The sequence below is a fragment of the Xiphophorus hellerii genome, chromosome 10, assembly GCF_003331165.1.
Source record: "Xiphophorus hellerii strain 12219 chromosome 10, Xiphophorus_hellerii-4.1, whole genome shotgun sequence".
Taxonomy (NCBI): domain Eukaryota; kingdom Metazoa; phylum Chordata; class Actinopteri; order Cyprinodontiformes; family Poeciliidae; genus Xiphophorus; species Xiphophorus hellerii.
Genome location: NC_045681.1, coordinates 8939941 through 8960798, shown reverse-complemented (window position 1 = coordinate 8960798; position 20858 = coordinate 8939941). Strand labels below are relative to the sequence as shown.

General features: G+C 38.6%; 1 protein-coding gene across 1 annotated transcript; it reads right to left on the bottom strand.

Moving 5' to 3' along the window:
• Positions 1–3646: 3646 nt before the first annotated feature.
• Positions 3647–18528, bottom strand: LOC116726609 (C1q-related factor-like). Its single transcript, XM_032573387.1, has 2 exons — positions 17649–18528; positions 3647–5645 (listed from the first exon to the last, which is right to left on the bottom strand). The coding sequence occupies exons 1-2, from the start codon at positions 18273–18275 to the stop codon at positions 5466–5468; spliced, it is 807 nt and encodes a 268-aa protein (XP_032429278.1). The 5' UTR covers positions 18276–18528; the 3' UTR covers positions 3647–5465.
• Positions 18529–20858: the final 2330 nt, after the last annotated feature.

Genomic DNA, 20858 nt, shown 5'->3' with positions numbered 1-20858 from the left:
CTTTTTCTATTTTAAATTTGGTTCCATCTGATCAGACTTCTGAATTGTGATATTGGATTTGTTCTGCCTCATCTCTCATCTCAGTTGCTGACTTAGCCTGTTTAGTTTACTACAGATTTAAGGACTATGGACAAAGTGATCATTTGCTTTTTCATGGTGAAACCTGACCACTGTAGTGCTGAGTGTAAACAAGGTTACATGGTTACTGGAGTTTTTTCTCTCCATGGCTTCACCACTCTCAATTACCATCATATAGAGTCTTCTTCTCTGTACAGACTCGCTGAAACAATTTCCAATAAACAAAGACTTTCTTCTCTTTCTCTCTGTCAACAAAGTCCTGGAAGAAGAAAGTTTGGGAAATGACCCAGGTAAATCTTTTCTCCTTGTTTGAATGTCACCTTCTGATTGCCTTACCTATCACTCATCGTCCTAACTTTCTTGCAGAGTTGGATCTGAGAAGCAGATCTGTTTAACTCGCACATTCTCAATATTATTATAAAATCTATTTAGTCTTTTCTGAGTCACCTGCTCTTTCCTCTGTTTTGAATCCTCCAACAATGTCTTAGTAGGTACACAGTGTGACAAGCTCTTTATTTGATGAATTAAACACTGTATCCAAAAGATTGGATTTTACTAAGCCTTCTTCGAGTAATGGAAATCTAAATACAAATGAGGCCACAATTTTCAGATTTTTTATTAACGTTTTAAAAACATGCATCCGCTCCCTTCAACTTCACCGTCATTTATTGCATTCATTCTAAAGTTTGGGGCTGAATCGTGACAAAATGTGAAAAGGTCCAAGGGGCATGAACATTTTTGCAAAGCACTGTAGGTCCTCTGGTCACTCTTGTCCCCTCTTAAAAAACAGTGTTGCTGACATGTTTGCAAACTTCATCTTGCATAAGTGCAAGAGGCTTCCTGCTCCACAGATCTTACGGCTGCCTGAGGAAAGAGTTCAGCTACAGTGTACGTTAACACTTACCGTTTATTTTTAGGATCCAAGGTGATACACTCGGGCTTGTGGTGACCCTTGAGATGACACATCTGAAAGAGACGGCGGTACAGCAGGGAAGATTCTGTTCTGCGTCAGTGGCTATCGACATCAAAAAGGTGCTGAGAAGGTTGGTTTTTTTGTCACACGGGTGGATAGGCTCACTACGTGGAGACTTTATTCCAAAGGTTTGATTCTCATTGACATGTTTTGCCCTTTTATGACCCACCTGTGACCGAAAAATAACCAGCTTTTTCATCGCATCCAAAGCACAGCCTCTAACTAAGTCTGGCATGTGTAGAGTGTTTGTGTTGTGTTGTTTTGAGCTTTAGCACTGTGTCATAATGAATAAGTAGGAGAAAATGTAGATTGTTTTAAGTCATTGTGCTAAACCCATAGTAAGAAACAGATCTCACGATTGTATGCCCACACCAATAAAGCCATTGAAGAGTGTGGGAAGGTGGTTTGCTCATTTCGTCGTAGGAAGCGTGCATTGGCATGAAGGGCAATTTGGCCTGACAGTTAAAACATCTATCTCTGACTCAGATCTCCCCCGGTGAGTTAAGTAGGAATACTCTAGATAACAACAGCAAGGGCTCATTAACGTCACTTCAGACATTTCATAGGAGGCCGCGGCCCGTCTCTACGGAGACATGAAGGAGTGCACATGGACAGCGTTGACCCCACACACTCGCACGCGCTTCTCTGCAAGGGTCCACGCGCGCTCTGCAGTAGCCTGATAAGACTCACGCCTCAACAACTTTGCCCCTGCAAATGTCAGACTGGAGCTGTCTCTGTTTCCTTGCAAGGCAGTGTGTGTAAATGAATAACTCAAAATGTTCTTCCTGTGGCTTTTGCATAAACCTAAGATTACCTATGTTAAGTCCACTGCCGAGACTTAATATGGCAAATCCCCCGGCTTATGTGCTATGGAAATAGATCCAGATGAAATTCTTCAAATATCTACAAAGCTCTGTGAAAGAGTGTAAATAAAAAGAAGCTTACTGCACCTCCCAGAAGAAAGCTTAAATCTGTGTCTTGTTGCGATGAATGCATTAGAGGCAGCAGCAGAGATTTCAAACCTACCCGAAGGTCTCCCAAGAGGCGACTTTGGGACCAGCTTCTCCAAATTTCTCCTGTTTTTGCTATTCAGTCACGCTTTCAGAACATCATACACAAAGTTCTGAATGACTTGTCATAAATGATGGTACCATGAATTTTGCTCTTTTAGAAAATCATGATACGTACTTGGATTATGCAGCAGTCAATGATTCAAAGATTCCACCAAACCCACCTCTAAATAACTGAAAAAACCCTAAATGAACTGGTCTAGTCAAAGTTAGGATTTGAAAAAGTTGAGATTCTTTGGCTTGACCTTAAGGGAGTTTTTCAAGCTTGAAACCCTACAATGAAACTGAATTAAAACAATTCTGCAAAGAAGAGTGGACCAAAAAGTCCCTCCATTGCAGTGTAATAGACTGATTGCTTGTTATCCAAAGTACTTAATGTTTACTACCACTTTTTCACATTAGCCATTTTTCTTTTCGTATTTACCCTTAATAAAGGAAATCATAAGTGATCCAAAAACAGAAAAAATGCAGGAGGGACACCACTTCTGTAAATCTGTGTGTCTTGTTTCTGATCCATGCAACAAGTCTAAAGCTATTTTCATTTATCAAACTGAAGCAGCTTCTTGGTTGCTATCAGAAAGAAGACAGAACCTGTGTTTTGCTGATGATTATTCAGACAAAAATTGCTTTAAGTGTTTAATATTTGCAGGCTGTTGATACACTTTCACTCACGTCACTCAAAGACTTCAAGAAAATCTGCTGCATCCTGGGGTCTCTGCAGCGAGAGCGCGGCCTCTCCCACCACCGGGGGCATTTGTCTTTGACGTCGTGACATCTCTAATGTGACGATGTGCTCATACACCCTGCAAGGAGAAAACAGCCTGTGCTGGCCTAGCATTCTATACGGCCGTGTGGCTCTGCTGACCTCTGCCTATGCACAAAACTTCAGTCTTAATTGTGTCTGGAGGAATTTTTTGCTGTCTTAAGATAGGCTTCAGTTTAGACCAGAGGGTGTTCTGGCTTTTAATGCACACAGCAGTTAAAAAGATAACAGGCAAGACAGTAGAAGTCATTGTGGCGATCTTGCACTGAATTAAAACCTTGCTTCCATATCTAAGAAAATCCCCAACTTTTTACTTTTGAACTTTTAAGTTTGTGCTTCAAACTGGATAAGGGACAGTTTGGTGGCCCATGTCAAAGGTGAATCGTGTCCAAAGAATTTCATATTGTCAAAGAAGCTCTTGATAAAACGGACAGTTTCAACAGTTCATGCCCTAGAGCTACTTTCTGGTCTCTGACAGTTGTGTTGCAGTCACAGCGGAGCCTAATCCCCCCATCACTTTGCAGCGCAGATCTAAGCTTTGTTGTAATCTGTCCGAACACCCGTCTCCTAACTTGCTCCTGCCATATCTCGCCACATCCACACCCATTAAAAGAGCAAAACCAACATATCATCTTTGATTGTAAATCACAATAATCCCCCGCTTCATTTGGCATTTAACATAGCTGTGATGTCCTCCGTGTTGATTGCCTCTTGCTGTGCTGCTGAGACTCTTTTTTCGTGTAACATTTGAAGGACTAAAGGCTTGTTTCACAGTTTAATGAGGAGATCAGAGTGGCTGATCAGTGAACCTGATGAGAAGAGTGACACTAACTGTGTATAATGTTGGTAAATGCTAAAAAAGTAGTTCTTTTAATTGAAGTTTGTGAGTAAAGGCAGCAAATAATGGCCACGTCTAGATTTTTAAAACAGTTTTAAATCATCATTTATCATTGTATGGAAACAAAACATTTTGACTTTGCATGCATTGATCAAATAATTAAACCTGCACATGAAATAATAAAATCACACAGTCATCAATCAATACATAGTTTTTTTTAGAAACACAAGAAAATGTACAAGATTGATAATGCTTTGTCTGTATTGAGATACAGAGTCAATATTGAATTTACATTTTATACAATATGCCAAATATAACATACAGCACCCTCCACTTTTATTGGCTCTCCTGGTAAAGATGTGTCAATAGCCTTAAAATAAACTCGTCTTATATTGGAAAAGCTTACATTAGGATGTTGGAAAGGATCAAATCCAGGGTGAGCAGTGTAGCTGGCCTTGACTTAACCGGAGTATCAGAGAAGCTATTATACTGTTTTGAAACACGTCACTCTTCTTTTTAGATTACAATTTAAGCTAACTTATATTTTTTGGGGTCTCTTTGTGAGATTCAACAGACATTGTTCTGTGAGCTTTACTATAAACACTGTTGAGTATCTTTAAGATTTGTGTACGGTATAACACTACATATTGAGGTGCTAATCAACCTAGCACATTAATCTTGGGCTGATTAGCACTTAGCGACTTAGCATCTAATAAACCACCTGCACAATTCAGTTTGGCATAGATACTGTATGTGATTTAAGAGACTTTTAGGGAGTTTTTTCTTGGACCGTGACCAATATGTTGACCTGAGTGAGACAGTTTTTGCCAAGACGTTGGGCCACATGGATATGGACAGGGCTAGACTTGCTAAAGCAGGCTTGGCTTTAACTCCTTGCTTGCAGTTATAGTTTTTAATTTTTGGTCCATGACTTTCAGTTTTCATGGGGTAAAAATATATGACATGAAGGCCTTCTTCAGAATGAAAAAGACAAGAGAACATAAAAACTGAACTAAGGCAAAAAATCATTTACATTATCTACAGTTGAAATAAATACATAAAGTAAGTAAAAAAAAAAAACCTTCAGCAGTTTTTTGTGAAACTTATGCTACTGAAGATTTATTTCAAGACTTTTTCTACATCTTCATCAGAGGTGCCGATATATGCTGTAGGTGATGTAATGTAGGTCTAATATATGACGCCTTTTCAAATCATCACATTGAAACCTTTTCTTACACTCTGGCATTCAGACATCATAATCTCATTCTTACATCCAAATTTTTGACAAATTTCTTGAGGCAGGACTCCTCCTCCACTGATGGAAAACATCTTATCACACAGACAGCATGTGAAAGCAAAGACATAACCATAACATAAACCCAGAGAGCACATTTACTAACACTGAGGCCTCCACCACTGTGGGATTTCCAGACTTGAATTTGACATGACAGCTGAGGAATGATGGCACGGCCTCTCTGTGCTGTCACAATTGCTACCTCATGACACATGTCCATAATGTTAGCAGCATAGGCACCCAGTATGTATTCATGTTGTATTGAAACAGAATAAGAGATTAGCAAAAAAACTACAAAACTGCAGCGTGCATCATCACTACATTACTTTAAAGACTGTGGAGCGGTGACTGTGACATTAACCTCACTGCAAGAATGCCAAGTGGAAGTCAGGAAGTAAATGTCTGCAGCTGGGACCTTTCACCTCCAAGCCTCCTGTTCTGCCCTGTCGTCAGTCGGCGTAGAGGATGAACCCCGAGAAGGTGCTGTATTTGTTGTTGTTGCCCCCATGAGCTTTGCCCCCATCCAGTTTGATGAAAACCTCATCACCCGCATTCAGATGAAGTATGACACTGTTGCTGGCATAGTCATAACTCTGGTCTTGGTCTTGGGCAATAGCACTGGCTCTGACCTGGAATATTAAACGCAGAGAAATGCAATAGGAGGTTAGAGAAGAGAATTAGTCACTAAAGATCCGAAAACATTCAGTTTTTGCTGATCAGCAAAATTAATCAAAAAAGGTGCTGTCAAAAAGTAAAGTATTTCCCCTCCCATAGATTTCTCCTGTTTTTGTTTTTGCATGTTTCAAATAATCAATCGATAAAAGTGTGAGTTGAGTTTTGAAATAATTATTTCATTTATTGGAGGGGAAAATAAATTCAAGCCAACCTGGCCTTTTGTGAATAACTCCTCCTGTTAAATGACCATTTATCAATGATTGAACGAATCTTTTGAAAGGTTGGGCCCACGTCTGATTCATACCAGAAAGAAATCACCTCAATAGAACTTGTCTGGCAACATGAAGTAGGCTGCAGAATCTCAAAAAGTCAGAGCCATTATCCACAAAAAGAGGAAACATGAAACATAGGTGAACCTTCCAAGAGAGGCCAGCCTATCAACATTTCTCCCAGAATGCATTGAAAATTTATTCAGGAGGCAATAGAAGAAGCCAGAGCAAAAAACTGCAGCCCCAACTTGCCTTAGCTAAGTTGATTAAACGATGACAAAAAGACTGGACAAAGGTTGCATCTATGGGTGAGTTTATAGCTCAAACCAGTGGTGATAAAAAGAAACAAAAGGCCTGTCTCAAATTTCCCAGAAACTCCTTACAAGATTAAGTTTTTGTAAGAAACGTTCAAGAAACGTCAGCCATCATTGTGGATCAATCAAAGGACCACAGAATGTAATGTAAGCTAATGGTGCTTTCTGTCTCGGTGTTGGCAGTGAGCTTTTTTTTTTTTTTTTTTCCTGTTACGTCTGAAATTATCACAGCATTTCGGGAAAAGAACATGATACCACAAGTCAGTCATGGAGGGTGGTAGCATGTACCATCAACTATAACAAGTTGTTACAATTGATGGTACATTAAATTATGAAGTTATGCTAATCATAAGCTGTTAGCACATTGAGCAGCACATACACAAGCAACTTTGATATCGCTAAGTCCTTCCTCCTGGCTCTGATTGGTTGTTTTTGACTAAGAGCGGTGCATTTCTTTAAATTCTAATATGCCTCAAGGAGGAGGAGGAAGAGCTTCATTTTTTCACAGCTTATCTGTCTCATACTATATTGTCACAACATGTTGACAGTTTTGACAATTATGGAAAAAACATATTTGTACAAAAGTTACATACTGCAGTTTCAAATCCAGATGAGATGCTGTGACTTTAAACAGGCTGTTCATCCTCTTAAACCCTTTTAATGTGACTGAATTAAGACATTTCCTAAAAAGAAGCGTGGGCTGAAGTTTCATTGCCAACTATTGCAAACGCTTGATGGCACAAGGCTGGCACAGCCAGTTATTAGGCTCAGGGGCCAATTATTCTTTCACATGTTGGGCCATGTTGGTTTGGGTAGCTGTTTTACTTTGATAAATGATGAAATCATTTGAAAACTGCTTCTCTGTATTTCCTCAGTTTACCTTTGTCTGACATTAATTATATTTGCTTGGTAATCTGAAGGACATATGTGTGGTGAAAATGCAAAACCAGAAGAAATGTGGGAAGAAAGAGAAAGAAAATGCTGCTAGTAAATAGACCTAAAGAGAAACTAAGAATCAACAATTTTTTTTAACAGTTTATCCTTGAAGTGATAAGGTTTAATGTCATTACAAGAAAACTTGTAGAAAAGTAAAGCCTGAATTAAGAAGTTTGACTTTGTGTGAGTGCATCCCCTCTGGTGAATATCTTGTTTTTTATATTATGACTCAGCCAAACGGGTCAAGCTTGAGTCACTCTGCCTGTGAGGAGCAAAGTCAGTACATACTATCCCTTCCCCTCATCTTCCACTCTCATGTCCTCATTTTGTAGGGTGAAACGCTAGAAATTGCCACGTTTTGCCACACATACGTGTCATTTTGTTAACACAGGGTAATTACGGAGGGTGTTGGCTTGGGAGCATCATCCTCAAATCTGCTCGCCTGTCTCAGGGTAAGTTCCTTCGCATGCAGCTGCTGGAAGACAGATCCCCTCTGAAGCTTTACTCCAGCTTTACTGTGCCATCCATAAAAGTTTAATCCGTGTGCCGACAAAGATTGTGACGACAGGTTAGCCGAACCAAAAATAAAAACATTATCCTCTAATGGAGTTGTGTAGAGATGTGCACAATTTGAGATGGAAAGCTACAGGACAGATGACGGCATGATGATGAATTTTTAGGCGTCCTAAGCTGCTTACACTGTGTTCCACAATATCTACCATTGACACAGAGATATTGTATAAAAATGTAGATATTCTTTAAGTTTTTCTACTCTGTGTGCCATTTATTTATTACAGTATAAACATGTTGTCAAAATTGTTATTGCTGCTCTTGATCTGTTGCTGTAATCTCTCAATATATAGATTGGCTTGCAATAGTATTTATACCCGTTGAATCTTTTTTAATGTAAAAGTGGGAGGAATAGGATACTTTTTGACATAAAAATGTAAAACATGTGGAATACATATTTGGTGAGCCCCACTGCAATGATAGCTGCAGGTCGTCTGGGAGATATTTTTATCAGCTTTACACAACAGATTGACATTTTTGCTCATTCTCGTTCTCAGAATAGGTCATACTCCGTCAGATTAGGTGGAAAATCACTGTGGACAATAATTTTCAAGTCTTATGTCTCATTCTCAATCTGGGCTTTGACTAGGCCATTGTAATACTTAAATCTGCTTTGATCGAAACCAATTCATTGCAGCTCTGGCTCCATGTTTAGGTTAACTAGGTGAACCATCGCCCCAGTCTAAAGTCTTTGGCATTTTCCTTTTTTCTTTTTTACATTTGTCTGTGTTGCTTGTGGCAACATTCAAATAAGACTTCTTATGTAATCGTTCAATGTTTTTTTCTTCTTGGCACTCCTTTATCGGACAGGTCAAAGGTCAGAATTGGGGAAATAAAATCTAAGAAATATCCTGTAAACAGATTTAGCCAGATCTTATGAAATAGATTGCACTAGATATTTTGGGGGGACCTCAGGGTAAAATTGGCAATAGATGTAAAACGTGTTGAAAACCATGTATCACATCCCTTCCATTAAAGTATTGCACTGTTTTGTATAAATCTGTCACATGAAATCCCACTAAATACATTCAAGTTTATGGTTGTAAAATGATAGAAAGTGGAAATTGGTGTGAGCACTTTTACAATGCTCTGTAGTTCATGAAGTCCAAGTTTTAGAGGAGTCTCTCGTCCAGCACAGTCAACTCAAATGTCTAAATTACAACTTCAGTGTGGCACCAAGTTCTGCAGAGGCCTGGTAATGACCCATTCATTTGATTCAGGTGTGCTGAAAAAGGACACAGATCTCCTGAGAAACTAGATGCCACTGAATTTTGAATAACAGCAGAAAGCTTTGGCTCAGTGACTCTTCCCTGGAGAGCCAGCAGAAACTCTGGATGGGACATCATAGAATACAAATTTCACAAAGCTTGTATTTATATTTGTAAAAATTATACTATCTTCTTAAAAATAACAGTGGAACAAAATTTATGAAACAGATTTACTGGAGTAAAATCTAAAGAAATAGTGACAGATGGTTAACTATTACACATGCTACAGTGAGTTAATATGTATAACATTACCTGTCTAAGTCACTCAGAGTGAATGCAAAGACTTTAAAAGGAGTAGTTTAAGAATATCTTACCTTCAGTGGCTAATTTTCTTAGCGTCTTGATTCAACGTATATTCAGATTAGTGTGTCCTGTAGGCTAAAACTTGTGGCTACACTGTTATCCTTTGCTGTATTTTCTACAGTTAAATACCACAAAATGCCCAGTAAAACTACCATAAGACATCTTTACAAGTAGTTACTGTAATTTGCATTGCATTATGGGTATAGTACATAGTATTACAGTAACTTACTGTATGTTTTGAATTTGCAGTAATTTACTGTTTACACATTACAGTAGTGGTACTGTACTTATAATATACAGTAAGAATTATATTTGATTCCCAACGGTCATCATACACTGTTAGCCTTTGCTGTATTTATTACAGTTAAATACCACAAAATGCCCAGTAAAACTACCATAAATAGGGTGACCATATTTTCAGTTGGGAAAACCAGGACACGTTGTAGCGAGGGGGGTGGGGGGGTCTGAAAGCGGGGAAACTCTTTTGTAAATAGTAGGTAAACATACATTTGCGCTTTCGTATGTTGTTTTCGTACTGACAGCCACGCTATCTATCTTCTGATTAGGAACAGGGCTGCCCGCACTGACGCGGCTCAGGGATTACGTCACACGCAGGGCCGTGCGCAGTGCCCTAGTGCCTGTAAATATAATGGTCCAATGAAGGTAATTTAAAAAACAGGACATTTCCTCACTTTCTAAAAAAACCCCGGGACGCCCGGGACAGGACGTGAAATACGGACATGTCCCGGGAAATACGGACGTTTGGTCACCCTACCATAAGACATCTTTACAAGTAGTTACTGTAGTTTGCATTGCATTATGGGTATAGTACATAGTATTACAGTAATTTACTGTATGTTTTGAATTTGCAGTAATTTACTGTTTACACATTACAGTAGTGGTACTGTACTTATCATATACAGTAAGAATTATATTTGATTTCCAACGGTCATCATAGCTGCTTCATCGTGGTTCCCTGTTTCTGTATTTTTACTCCTTTAGTGGTTAACATATTTTTAAGGCAGAAAGAGAGCATGTACTTTTGTTTTTTTCACATCCTAGCTAACATTAATATGCAGTTTATCTAGCTACGTCATCAAGCGTGGCTTCGCTTCCAACTGTTTTCTGATGACGTTTGTTTTAAACTCCGAAGCTTTTTCTCTCCAAGTGCAAGTGCAGCTCTGTCTCCGTGCTGTGGGCTCACACTGCTTCAGCTCTTCAAGACAGGTAAAAAACCACTTCTTAGAAAACTGTTTGAAGCCAAAGCCTAGTCTGGAAATGTACATTTTAGATGGAGTTAACGTAACTTATAGCATCATGCTATAATGCTATAACTTAGCATTATAGCATGAGCTCGTTTGTGCTGGTTAGCCTGGTAAAATAACGTTACCTTTACTAACTCTGGTGTTTTATATAACTGGCATATTGCAACCTTATAAGTTACGTGTCTGTAAATGAGGTGAAAGATAGGAAAATATGATGGTGTTACTTTTTGAGCTGGTTCGGAATTAACGTTAGCAAAGGTGCTAATTTTACCGCTGAAGGTTTTAGCTTGACTTTTACCGCTTAATCTTCCTCGGGCGGCTTTGGGTTGAGATTAGCTCAGTGCTGATTGTCTGTTAGCATTGTTGTTACATCCTTTGTCGAACAATATAACCTTAACTGATAATTGATCCCCCCCCCTTCTCTCTTTTTTTTTTTTACATCTAATGACTGTTCATTTGTTTAAACCATGATCTTGCAGATGTTAAAAGTGCAGATTAGCTATGTAGGTCAGCAAGGATGAATTTCTAACTTTGTTCTTTTTTTTCTTTTCTTCAGATGACCTTTTTTTTTAACTCCTAAGCTTTTTCCCTCCAAGTGGCTGTGCAGTTCTGTCCTGCTGACTGCTAACATAGCTTCATCTCTTCAAAAGACAAGACAACAGGTAAAAAGACAGCTCTTCAAACATATTTGAAGCCACAAAATAGTCTGGAAATGTAGAGGAGCAGCTAAGCTAATCTATAACTTTGAGCTTGCTACAGCTGGTTAGCCTGCTAAAGTACCATTACATCTCCAACATAGTGTATAAGAGTCTGTAAATGAGGACAAAGGTGAAAAACATTAAAGTAGTTTCTGTTATTTTTTGAGTTGGTTCAGCCACAGTGGCAGGTGGACAAAAAAGTTAATTTCCAACCCTGGTTACACCTAAGGACTGTTCACATGTTTAAACCATGCTCCTGTAAATTTAAAGTTAAGTCAGTACTAACAGGTGCAACTATGTACAGGTGTAAATTCTGCAGCATTTGTACTTCAGAATTTACAGAATTTTGTAGTCATGTGAAGAAACATCAACACACAGCTAATTATCGGTTTGCATGTGGAATAGAGCAATGTCCTGCTTCCTTCAGAACATTTTCTGCATTCAGGTCCCACATGCACAGGAGTCACCGCCATTGTAGAAGTCAGACTGAACACTTGTGGAATGTAATGCTTTAAAAAATGCATTTAGCCCCACAAACTGTCATTCACATCCGCTGTTTCAGAGTGGTAGCAGGATGTAGGAGTAAAATCTAGTCTAGTCTCCGGGATGAGGTTCTCAAAAACCTGTTGTAATCTGAGTGAACTGGCCCTTTAAATATAAATTACTACCAGTAATTCATATTTAAGAGAGTTTTCCTTTTATGTTTTAAAGGTATCTTCCACCAAGATGTCTGTTGAAATGGAAATGACCTTACCCACTACACCAAGGGTAATCATGCTTGGTAAGAGGAATATTTTCTATCACTATAATTTTTTCGTAGCAATGTATGTAATTGTTATGGTAGTCTGTACTTTTACTCACTAGCGTTAGCCTGACAAGGGTTTGTCTATTTTAGGAAATAGCTTGATGTCTGCAACCCGGTGGATGGTCAGTATGGAGGAGAAGGTATTTTTCCAGCCTGAGCAACTACATGACTTTGCCAGCGTCCTTGCTGTCTTTTTTGGGTCATATTCTGTCTTCAATCTGGAGTATCAGGAGTCAGCATCCACCACGCTGGAGATGATACAATGGCAAGTACTCTACACCAAGCCATTTATGAATTAAATTTAATGACAGTTTGACTGATGATGAAGAACCATAGCTGATTGCTGTATTGTACGTCTTCATTAAAAATTACAATTAATATATTTTATTTCTGTTAAAAGATTCTTTGTGAGGATCAATCCAGATGTTGGTACCAAATGCACAGCCAAAGTCGGTACAAGCCGCAAGACGGGAAGTCTTGTCAAGAAGAAAGTAGTCAGTGTCAACTCCCAGATCACCACCTTCTTCCAACAACTTGCTGAATTTGAATGGAGGACTTCCAACTAGGTAAGTATTTTACCAAATGTAAATGTTTATTATTTTGTTGTCTTTTCCTCCTATCTTGCATGCTCTGACTTTACTTTAGCCTTTTTAATATGATTTTAATGATTATTTATAAATGCCATGTGATTCCTACACAATAGCCCTTTAGAGTAGCCTACATCTTTTCTGTGTCCGTGGTAAAAAGTGGATGTCGCTGCATCTCTTAATAAATCACAGAAATGTATAAGTGTGTAGTCGTTTAAGTGTGGTGTATTTTTATACTATGCAGTTTTCAGTTTATTAGGCACACCTTTGCAGTAATCCGTCAGCACCAACAAAATGACTAAAAAGATTGTTGTACTTCATCGTCCCCTTGGGGACATTTGTAGTACGCAATCTTTTGAATTACTGAAGACTGACTGACTGACTGCTTTTGCCATAAACAATCCAAAAACCTGAAGTGAAGCCAGTCCTGCTCATTCTTTATGCAGCTTCTATTATCACTTCAGTCCAATTGATTTTTTTTTAAAACAAATTATCAACTTAATGCTGCTTTATGACAAAGATTTTATGCATGTGAACATTGTCACTTCAGCTTAATTTGTCAACTTCCTGTCGATTTGAAAATGTAGATAACTTCCTGACCATCTCATGACCTCCCACATTGTCTGTCTTATTCTTTACAGTTCAGCTTCCACAAGATGGATCCCACTGATTTTGTTTGACGAATGGAATAAAAGTTCTTCTGATGTAGGAAATGTGTTCTATGGTTTTGTTGTTTTACAGCACATTATATTGTATTGTGACATTGTTTTTTATGACATTGCGAATATGTAAATGGATTTTATTTCTACAAATCTGCTGAAAATAAATACCTGTTATTCACAGTACTTGGACTAAAATTTCTTTTATGAAATTTTTCGGTTTATGGTAAAATATTCTTATCTTAAAGAAATGTAAACTTTAATTTACAGTAAAACTCTGACATTATGTTGTGAAACAAGTTTACAGTAGACCAGCTTTACTATAAAATACAATTACTGTATTATACTAGAAACTACATTTACAGTAATGCAGTTATAACTGTAAAGTACACTCACAGTAAAAATTAACTGTGAAATATCATAACAGTAAAGGTACTGTAGAATGGTAATTACAGTAACTTACTGGCAACACTGTTGCCAGTAAGGGTACTGTTGCCTTACTGGCAACAGTGTTGCCAGTAAGAGTACTGTAGAATGGTAATTACAGTAACTTACTGGCAACACTGTTGCCAGTAAGGGTACTGTTGCCTTACTGGCAACAGTGTTGCCAGTAAGAGTACTGTAGAATGGTAATTACAGTAACTTACTGGCAACACTGTTGCCAGTAAAGGTACTGTAGAATGGTAATTACAGTAACTTGCTGGCAACAGTGTTGCCAGTAAGTTACTGTAAAATTACAATAAAAGGTCTAACAGTGTAGTTCAATAGGGACCAACAATAATGTTTTCTTTTAAACTCCTCAAACAACTCCACTCTCAAAAAAAGTCTTAATGACTCATTCAAAAGCTATTAAACTTTAAACCCTCGTCACATTTTCAGTTGTCATATGTTTACGCGGGAAATCAAGATTGTGGCAAATTGCAAACTGGACCCTGCAACTGCCTAGAGAGGAATAAAATGTTTTCTTTTTTTGATGATTTTGAATTTTTCTTTATTTACACATGTGCTTGGGTTTTTAAATGTGTCACTTTTCTCCACAAAAACAAGAGTAGTGTTACCTGATATATTTATTTGGGTAAGCATTTTTAGAAATAAGTAATTAACTTGAAAAAAAGAGCTTTGTTGTTCTCCAAATACCAAGATAAGAATATTTGAAAAATGAGTGGTTGATGTGCTACGCCCAGTTTTCTATGCTCAGTCTCACCACGGAGACGTTCAGATTAGTGTCTGGATGTGACATTTCTTATTTAAATCAGACAGTGCTCTGATGGAGAGTCACCTCTTTTCGTTTCATTGTCATTATTTATTACAGAAAGTTGTCTTTTCTAGGTCAAAATAACAAAATGATATGTTAAGATCAGACAAGTAATTGAATATCTCCTGATGGGCACTAATCTGGGTGTGTTTGCTCTTGCAAGGACTGCTCTCATCCTACTGAGATTATCTCCCAAAACAATTTTAATGCAATCAAGCCTACAGTAAAAGAACACAGTGAAAATAAACCAACATGACAGCCATACAACAGTGTTTGTGACGTCTGTCAGCGTGGAGAAAAGATTTATTTATTAGAAGCTGCTTTTGTTTCATGTCTTATAATATTCGCCTCCTTAAGGAGAAAAACAGGAACACCTTGAAACTGATGTGATCCCATTTGACAGCAGAAGGCTTTTTCAGTGCGCTCTATCTTCATCATTCTATTTAGCAGCACCAACTGCAAAGCTATGTTGTAGGATGACTAAAAAGTTCTACAAAAATTATTACTTTCATAAACAAGACACTTTAAGAATATCTGGAATGTTATTGTGTCCACTCCCTGTTCAGTCTGTTGCAGCCTGGATGAGATGTTTACAAGTGCCGAGGCTCAGATGAACATGTTGTTTGGTCGGTGTCATCGCCCGCAGCCATGTAGGACATTACAAAATCACCCGTGAATTTAGCAAATATCATGAATCGATAATCAAACGTTTTGGCCCGACAGCCAGCCTGATAACGCGTGCTGGCACACCAAGACTCCACAAAGCTTGTTGTATTTTAAAGGGCAACCGCTTTGAACTAGCCACAACCTCGGGCTGTTTTCTGATGTGTGCTCAGCAGAGATAGCGCAGCACTCCCTCCACTCATGTCAACGTGTACATCATCACATGATGTGCAAAAATCCATAGAAATACAATCTGGCAGCATGCCAGTGTGGATTGTCATTACACCAGACTTTAACACCAGACAAGTCTGAAATCATTGCACACATGAATACCCAATTAATCCTGCCTGGAAACTGTTTGCATCTTTCCCTAAGCGAGGCCATCACACTGTGGTTGTATGGATTCAATGATTTAACCCTTCCCTGCGTACTCATCACTGCGGAGGGGCAGCTATTCAAAAGACATTATTTTATATGAATGTGATAGTGTAAAATGGATCCAGTATTTGTGGATTCATGACTTCAAGTTACTTGCAGAAAATCTGCCTATTTGCAAATTGTTTGTAAACCATCCAAAATAGTTGTAAGAAAATGCAGTTTGAGAAGTTTGAACAACTTGGCACGATGCTGCTTGACATGCTGCTGGCTGGCCTTTGCAAAGCAGCCAATCCAGGAGAACCGTTCATTTTCCTTGGCAGTGATTGGCTGTAACCCCAAGAGTGAAAATAAGGCAGACTGCAGATGTTAGCTTCTGTGATAAGGCCAAAATGGTTTTCATTGTCTGTATTAATCCATATTTAGATATACTTAGTGTTTAAGCTATTAAAATAGGCAGTTAAGTATTTTTAAAGGGGGTCTCAAGTATTCACAGACTTCAGCTGCTTTTGGCCGGATTTGGCTCATTCTGCATTGTTTTGTTTTACCAAAGTAAAAAAGAAATATTTCGTAAATCTCACACTTTGTCTTATATACCCTCTCTTCAGCACAGAACATTCAGGTCAAGTCAGAAAACTCAAGCTATCTTACATTTTACTAGAGAACTTCAAATATAATCTAGATTCCTTAGTGCTGCTGAGGAATCTATGAATGAAATATCAATTTCAACATTATCAGCCACTTGTGGCTGTGTTTTCTTATAGTGCTTACACAAGACACATAATACAGGGTGGTGAACAACTCTCCTTTACCAGACCTGCAAATAAGCAACAGAAAACACATTCGGGACTCAACTAACAGATAAGTTTTTTTCTTTATTGCAAGTACTGCTTTCGCCCCTGATGGAATAGAGCCCTGGGCAGTGAGCCACATCACCCATATCAAAAACCACTACTGATTTTCACTGACATTTTGACTGTTACTATGAATATATTATTCTGGAACATGCTTTATGGTTGTAAAGGCACTAAAAAAATTTATTTTTGTTTTTAGACTGAAAGGAAAGATGCTCAAGTAACAAGATATTGAGGAAGCTGTGCATATACCTAACAGATCTCCAGGTGAGACGAAGCAGAAAGGGCTGTTCACACAAAGAACTTTGGAATATCAATTAACAAGTAATAACTACATAGTGTAACTGGCAAATTAAACATTTTAATCATTAATCTGTTCGTCAAAGTAAGCAACCTGCATCACCGGTTAAACCTTAACCTAAAACTTTGACCATTATTGTGTTTATTGTTGTAAAAAACACTTGTACAACCCTAAATATTGCTGCATTAAAATAGTACTTAACTTTCTATTCTTGGCACCAAATTTTTTTGCAGATTAGTTAAACTAATAGTTGCAGTTACCATATTTATAAGTCCACAACATAAAGATCTACAAGTGAAGTTATGGAGCTAAAATCTAAATGGGATAATGTTGATTAAAGGGTTCATAAATGTCACTAAAAATAGAAAGATTGGGATATTTTAGATAATTAAAGATGCTCAAAAATATGAAGATACTGAGGAATTTAATGATTTCTTTCGTTGTTCTATATTGCAGTTCTATAAAGGGAAGGAAAGATTTATTAAGATAAGAAAAGCTGAATGAGGAAATATATATCCATAAAAGAGATTAAGATATCTAGAACAGTTATTTTAAGTAAATGGACAAGCAAATGTTAAAATATGAGGCAAATGTTACAGTTTTCACTCAGTTACTCAAGTCAATTTAATTCAGAAACACTTTATTGATCACAAAGGGAAATTAAATGTTGAATTTGTGACAGGCATGTTTCTGAGCATGAAAAAAACAAGAAATATTTATTTATTTACTGCCAATAGATGATAATTAATTAACTATGTGGTAAAAATGAATCCTTATGGTTTTAAAGAAGCTACACCTTTGCCATTTAACAGAACGTGTCAAAAGCATCACCCACCTGATTGTTTTTGATCAGGTCAGCCCACATACTGGTGCCGTCTCCTCCTCTCATCAACACGTTGTAGATGAAAAAGTAGGTCCCTGGAATCTTACAGGTGAACTTGCCCGTCGTGCCCTCGTAGTTCCCCCCGATGTTAGTCACCACATCATCGAATCGCAAAATGTCATAGCCTTCTTGGGGTTTTTGTAGTCCTGCGTAAAACGCCACTCGAGGAGTGGTGTTGTAGGTGGTTGTGCTAACCGCTCCGAGGATCCCCATCCGAACTATGTCTCCGCTGTCTCCCGGTGGCCCCCTTGGGCCCGGTGGACCTGGTTCTCCAGGAGGTCCTGGAGGTCCAGGTTTGCCCGGACGTCCTGGTTTTCCCTGTGGGCCATTTGTGCTGTACGTAGGCAGTGAAGGGCCGATGCTGTGATCGCTTAGGTCTTCCTCATTGTCCACCAGGAAGCCACTGGTTGATGTGTCCGTGTGGATCCCCGTTCCTGTGGTGCCCGTGCTGGGGAAGGGGTCGCACACCATCCGGCAGGTACCCAACATCTCATAGTGGCTCGCGCTGTCATCTGTGCCACCAGCACCCACAGAGCTGACGAGCACAGGGATGAGGACCACCAGGACCAGGACCAGCATGACCCCCACTGCAGCTGCCACCAGGGTCTTCCGCCCGATGCTCAGCCTGGGAAGGGGCTGCGCTGCCAGCCTGGAGCTCTCCGGGGCAGAAATGGTGACTGTGGGGCGTGCGTCCACCCGGCAGAACACAGACACGAGGAGGATCTCCGATGGTGGAGATGATGCTCAGGGGGGAGAGCCGCTGCGAGTCTGCAATTGTGTGACAGAGATGTGCAGGAGTGGGGTGGAGAGAGAGAGCAAGAGGAGGAAGGGACCAGAGTGAGCAAAAGGAAAGAAAGAAACTGAGAGTAGTGGAGGAGGAGAGAGAAAGAGAGACAGAGGGAAAAAAGAAGTAGGGAGGAGAGGAATTAGTTAACAATAAACACAGAGGGGGGCAGTTTTCTACATGCAGTTGTGCAAAACTATGAACGATACGAAGGAGAAGAACATAATTAAATAATTTATCCTCACTGAATGCAAGAAGGAATGCTAAACAATATCAAGGACATGTTTACGTGGATAAATAGTAGCAGAAACTGATGCATGCCAATTTTTTCTGGGTCGGTTTTTCTCAGTGGCAAACATCGCCTTGCTAAAGTCTTCATACCCTTCAAACTTTGTCACATTTTGTCATGCTACAGTCACAAACTTCAATGTATTTTATTGGTATTTTGGGAAGTGGACCAAGTCCACCCCCTTGTAAACTCCACTCAACTCATGGTCTGTTGACAAGACGTCATGCACTCAAATTAAATTTTGAAGACATTTTGATCAATAAATCCACACGCATGTCTGCATCCTGCCACGAATCATTTAGGTGACACAACAAAATAAAGCACCAGGATTGAAGTGTTTTTGACAGCATGTGGCATGCAGTGTGTGGAGGAAAACTAACATTTCACCTTAAAGATACAATCCCCCATTGTGAAATGTGGTGGTGGCAGCATCATGCTGTGGGGGTTGTTCTCTTCAACATGGAAAGGGAAGTTGGTCATCGTTGATTGGGAAAATAGATGAAGCTAAAATCAGGGCAATTTTGTAAAAATAAAAAAATAGAAGAGGTTGCTCAAGAGGTGAGTCTGCATAGGTGGAGGTTTGCTTCAGGGACAACAACCCTGAACAAATACTGCTAATAGAATCCAGTCTGACTGAACCTGAACTGTTTTGTAAAAGAGAACAAGGAATTATTTCATTCACTCACTTTGCAAGGCATTTTATATTAAATTTATTATAAGAATGAGGAATGAGAAGCCCGATTACTGAATTCAGGCAAACAGTGTGTGGTCACGCTAAGCTCTGAACCTTACCACACTGTCAAACCTTCAAAAGGAAGAAGCAATTAAAAGTCTGCTCCATGCTCGACTGGTCTCATAATTCAATTAATTGTGAAAAATTGCCATTTGTTTAATTTTTCACATCCAGAGGCTGTACCAGAATTAAACACAAAAAGTGGTTTATATTTTCATAACGCACCAAATGTCATCAGACTGTGACATTTTCACACTGCAGATTGTCCACTTAGTGCCCTGAATTCATAACAGAACCACATCACAGTGAAACAGTTCTTTAATAAAGTATTCACACTCTTGTCATGTTACAAAAAGAGTCATATTTGATCGAGAACATATTGCTGCAGATTCTCAGTAAGATCTAGGCTTAAATTTAATATTAGATTTAATATGTTTAGGAGAACATATTAAAGACATTCCTTGGTCTGCCAGTCCGTACATTAAACCTATTTATTTGTCTAACATTTCCATTCTACTAGAAATCCTGCTTGAATTGCTTGACACCCCAAAAGCACCAAACACACAACTTAAACCATATTGAGAACTTTACTTAGTTTTACAAAAACCCTTTATAGGAAATATAAATTCAAAATGTTGTGCAGACGTCCAAATTCTAAAATTTTCTAGAGACTTGATTGGGTTTTAAAATTAACATTGTTATTTTAAAATGTACATTTCTACAACATAATGTGACATTTAAATGCATGACTTTGAAATGCTGAGCAAGTGAGCCCATCTTACCAGGGCATTTTATATGAAACTCCAGCAGCTATTGTACACTAAATGACCAAGAAGTCATTTCTGCTGAAACATGAAATAATGTTGGCCCATAAATATATTGCTATGTTCAACACAATTTAGCCGAAACAAAACTTTTCTTTAAAAACGATCTGCTCTTTAAGGTTTTCAGCACAATCAGAGTTAAATTCTAGGTCATAAAAGAACAATGGCAATACTGAGTTTTAGAAATTTTCACTTGCACAGAAATTTTAAAAAAGCTCCTGCTCTCTTATAGTTGAGCTATGGATGGAAACAGTTGACAAAATATGACTGTAATTGGTGTTCTTGTGCTGTGTTTCCCATTAAAAGAGTTCCTGGAAACAGATAAGAGTGAAGGATCTTATATAATCGGGTGTTGCATCCCAACAAGAGTCCCTGCAGTGGATTTAACAGCCAAATTAATTAGGAGCATGACAAAGCCATCTGGAGGCAATACTTTACGTTACATTTATGTTTCTTTGTTAGAATCTTTGCTTTCAACTTGCTGGCAGTGATACTTCAATCAGAACTTTTTGCATCTGTCAGTTTGGCATCA

Excerpts from the sequence above, each read along its gene's own strand:
- LOC116726609 (XM_032573387.1), bottom strand. The coding sequence starts at position 18,275 with ATGCTGGTCCTGGTCCTGGTGGTCCTCATCCCTGTGCTCGTCAGCTCT. Across the intron at positions 5,646-17,648 it reads ACCTGATCAAAAACAATCAG|GTCAGAGCCAGTGCTATTGC; the intron begins GTGGGTGATGCT and ends TTAATATTCCAG.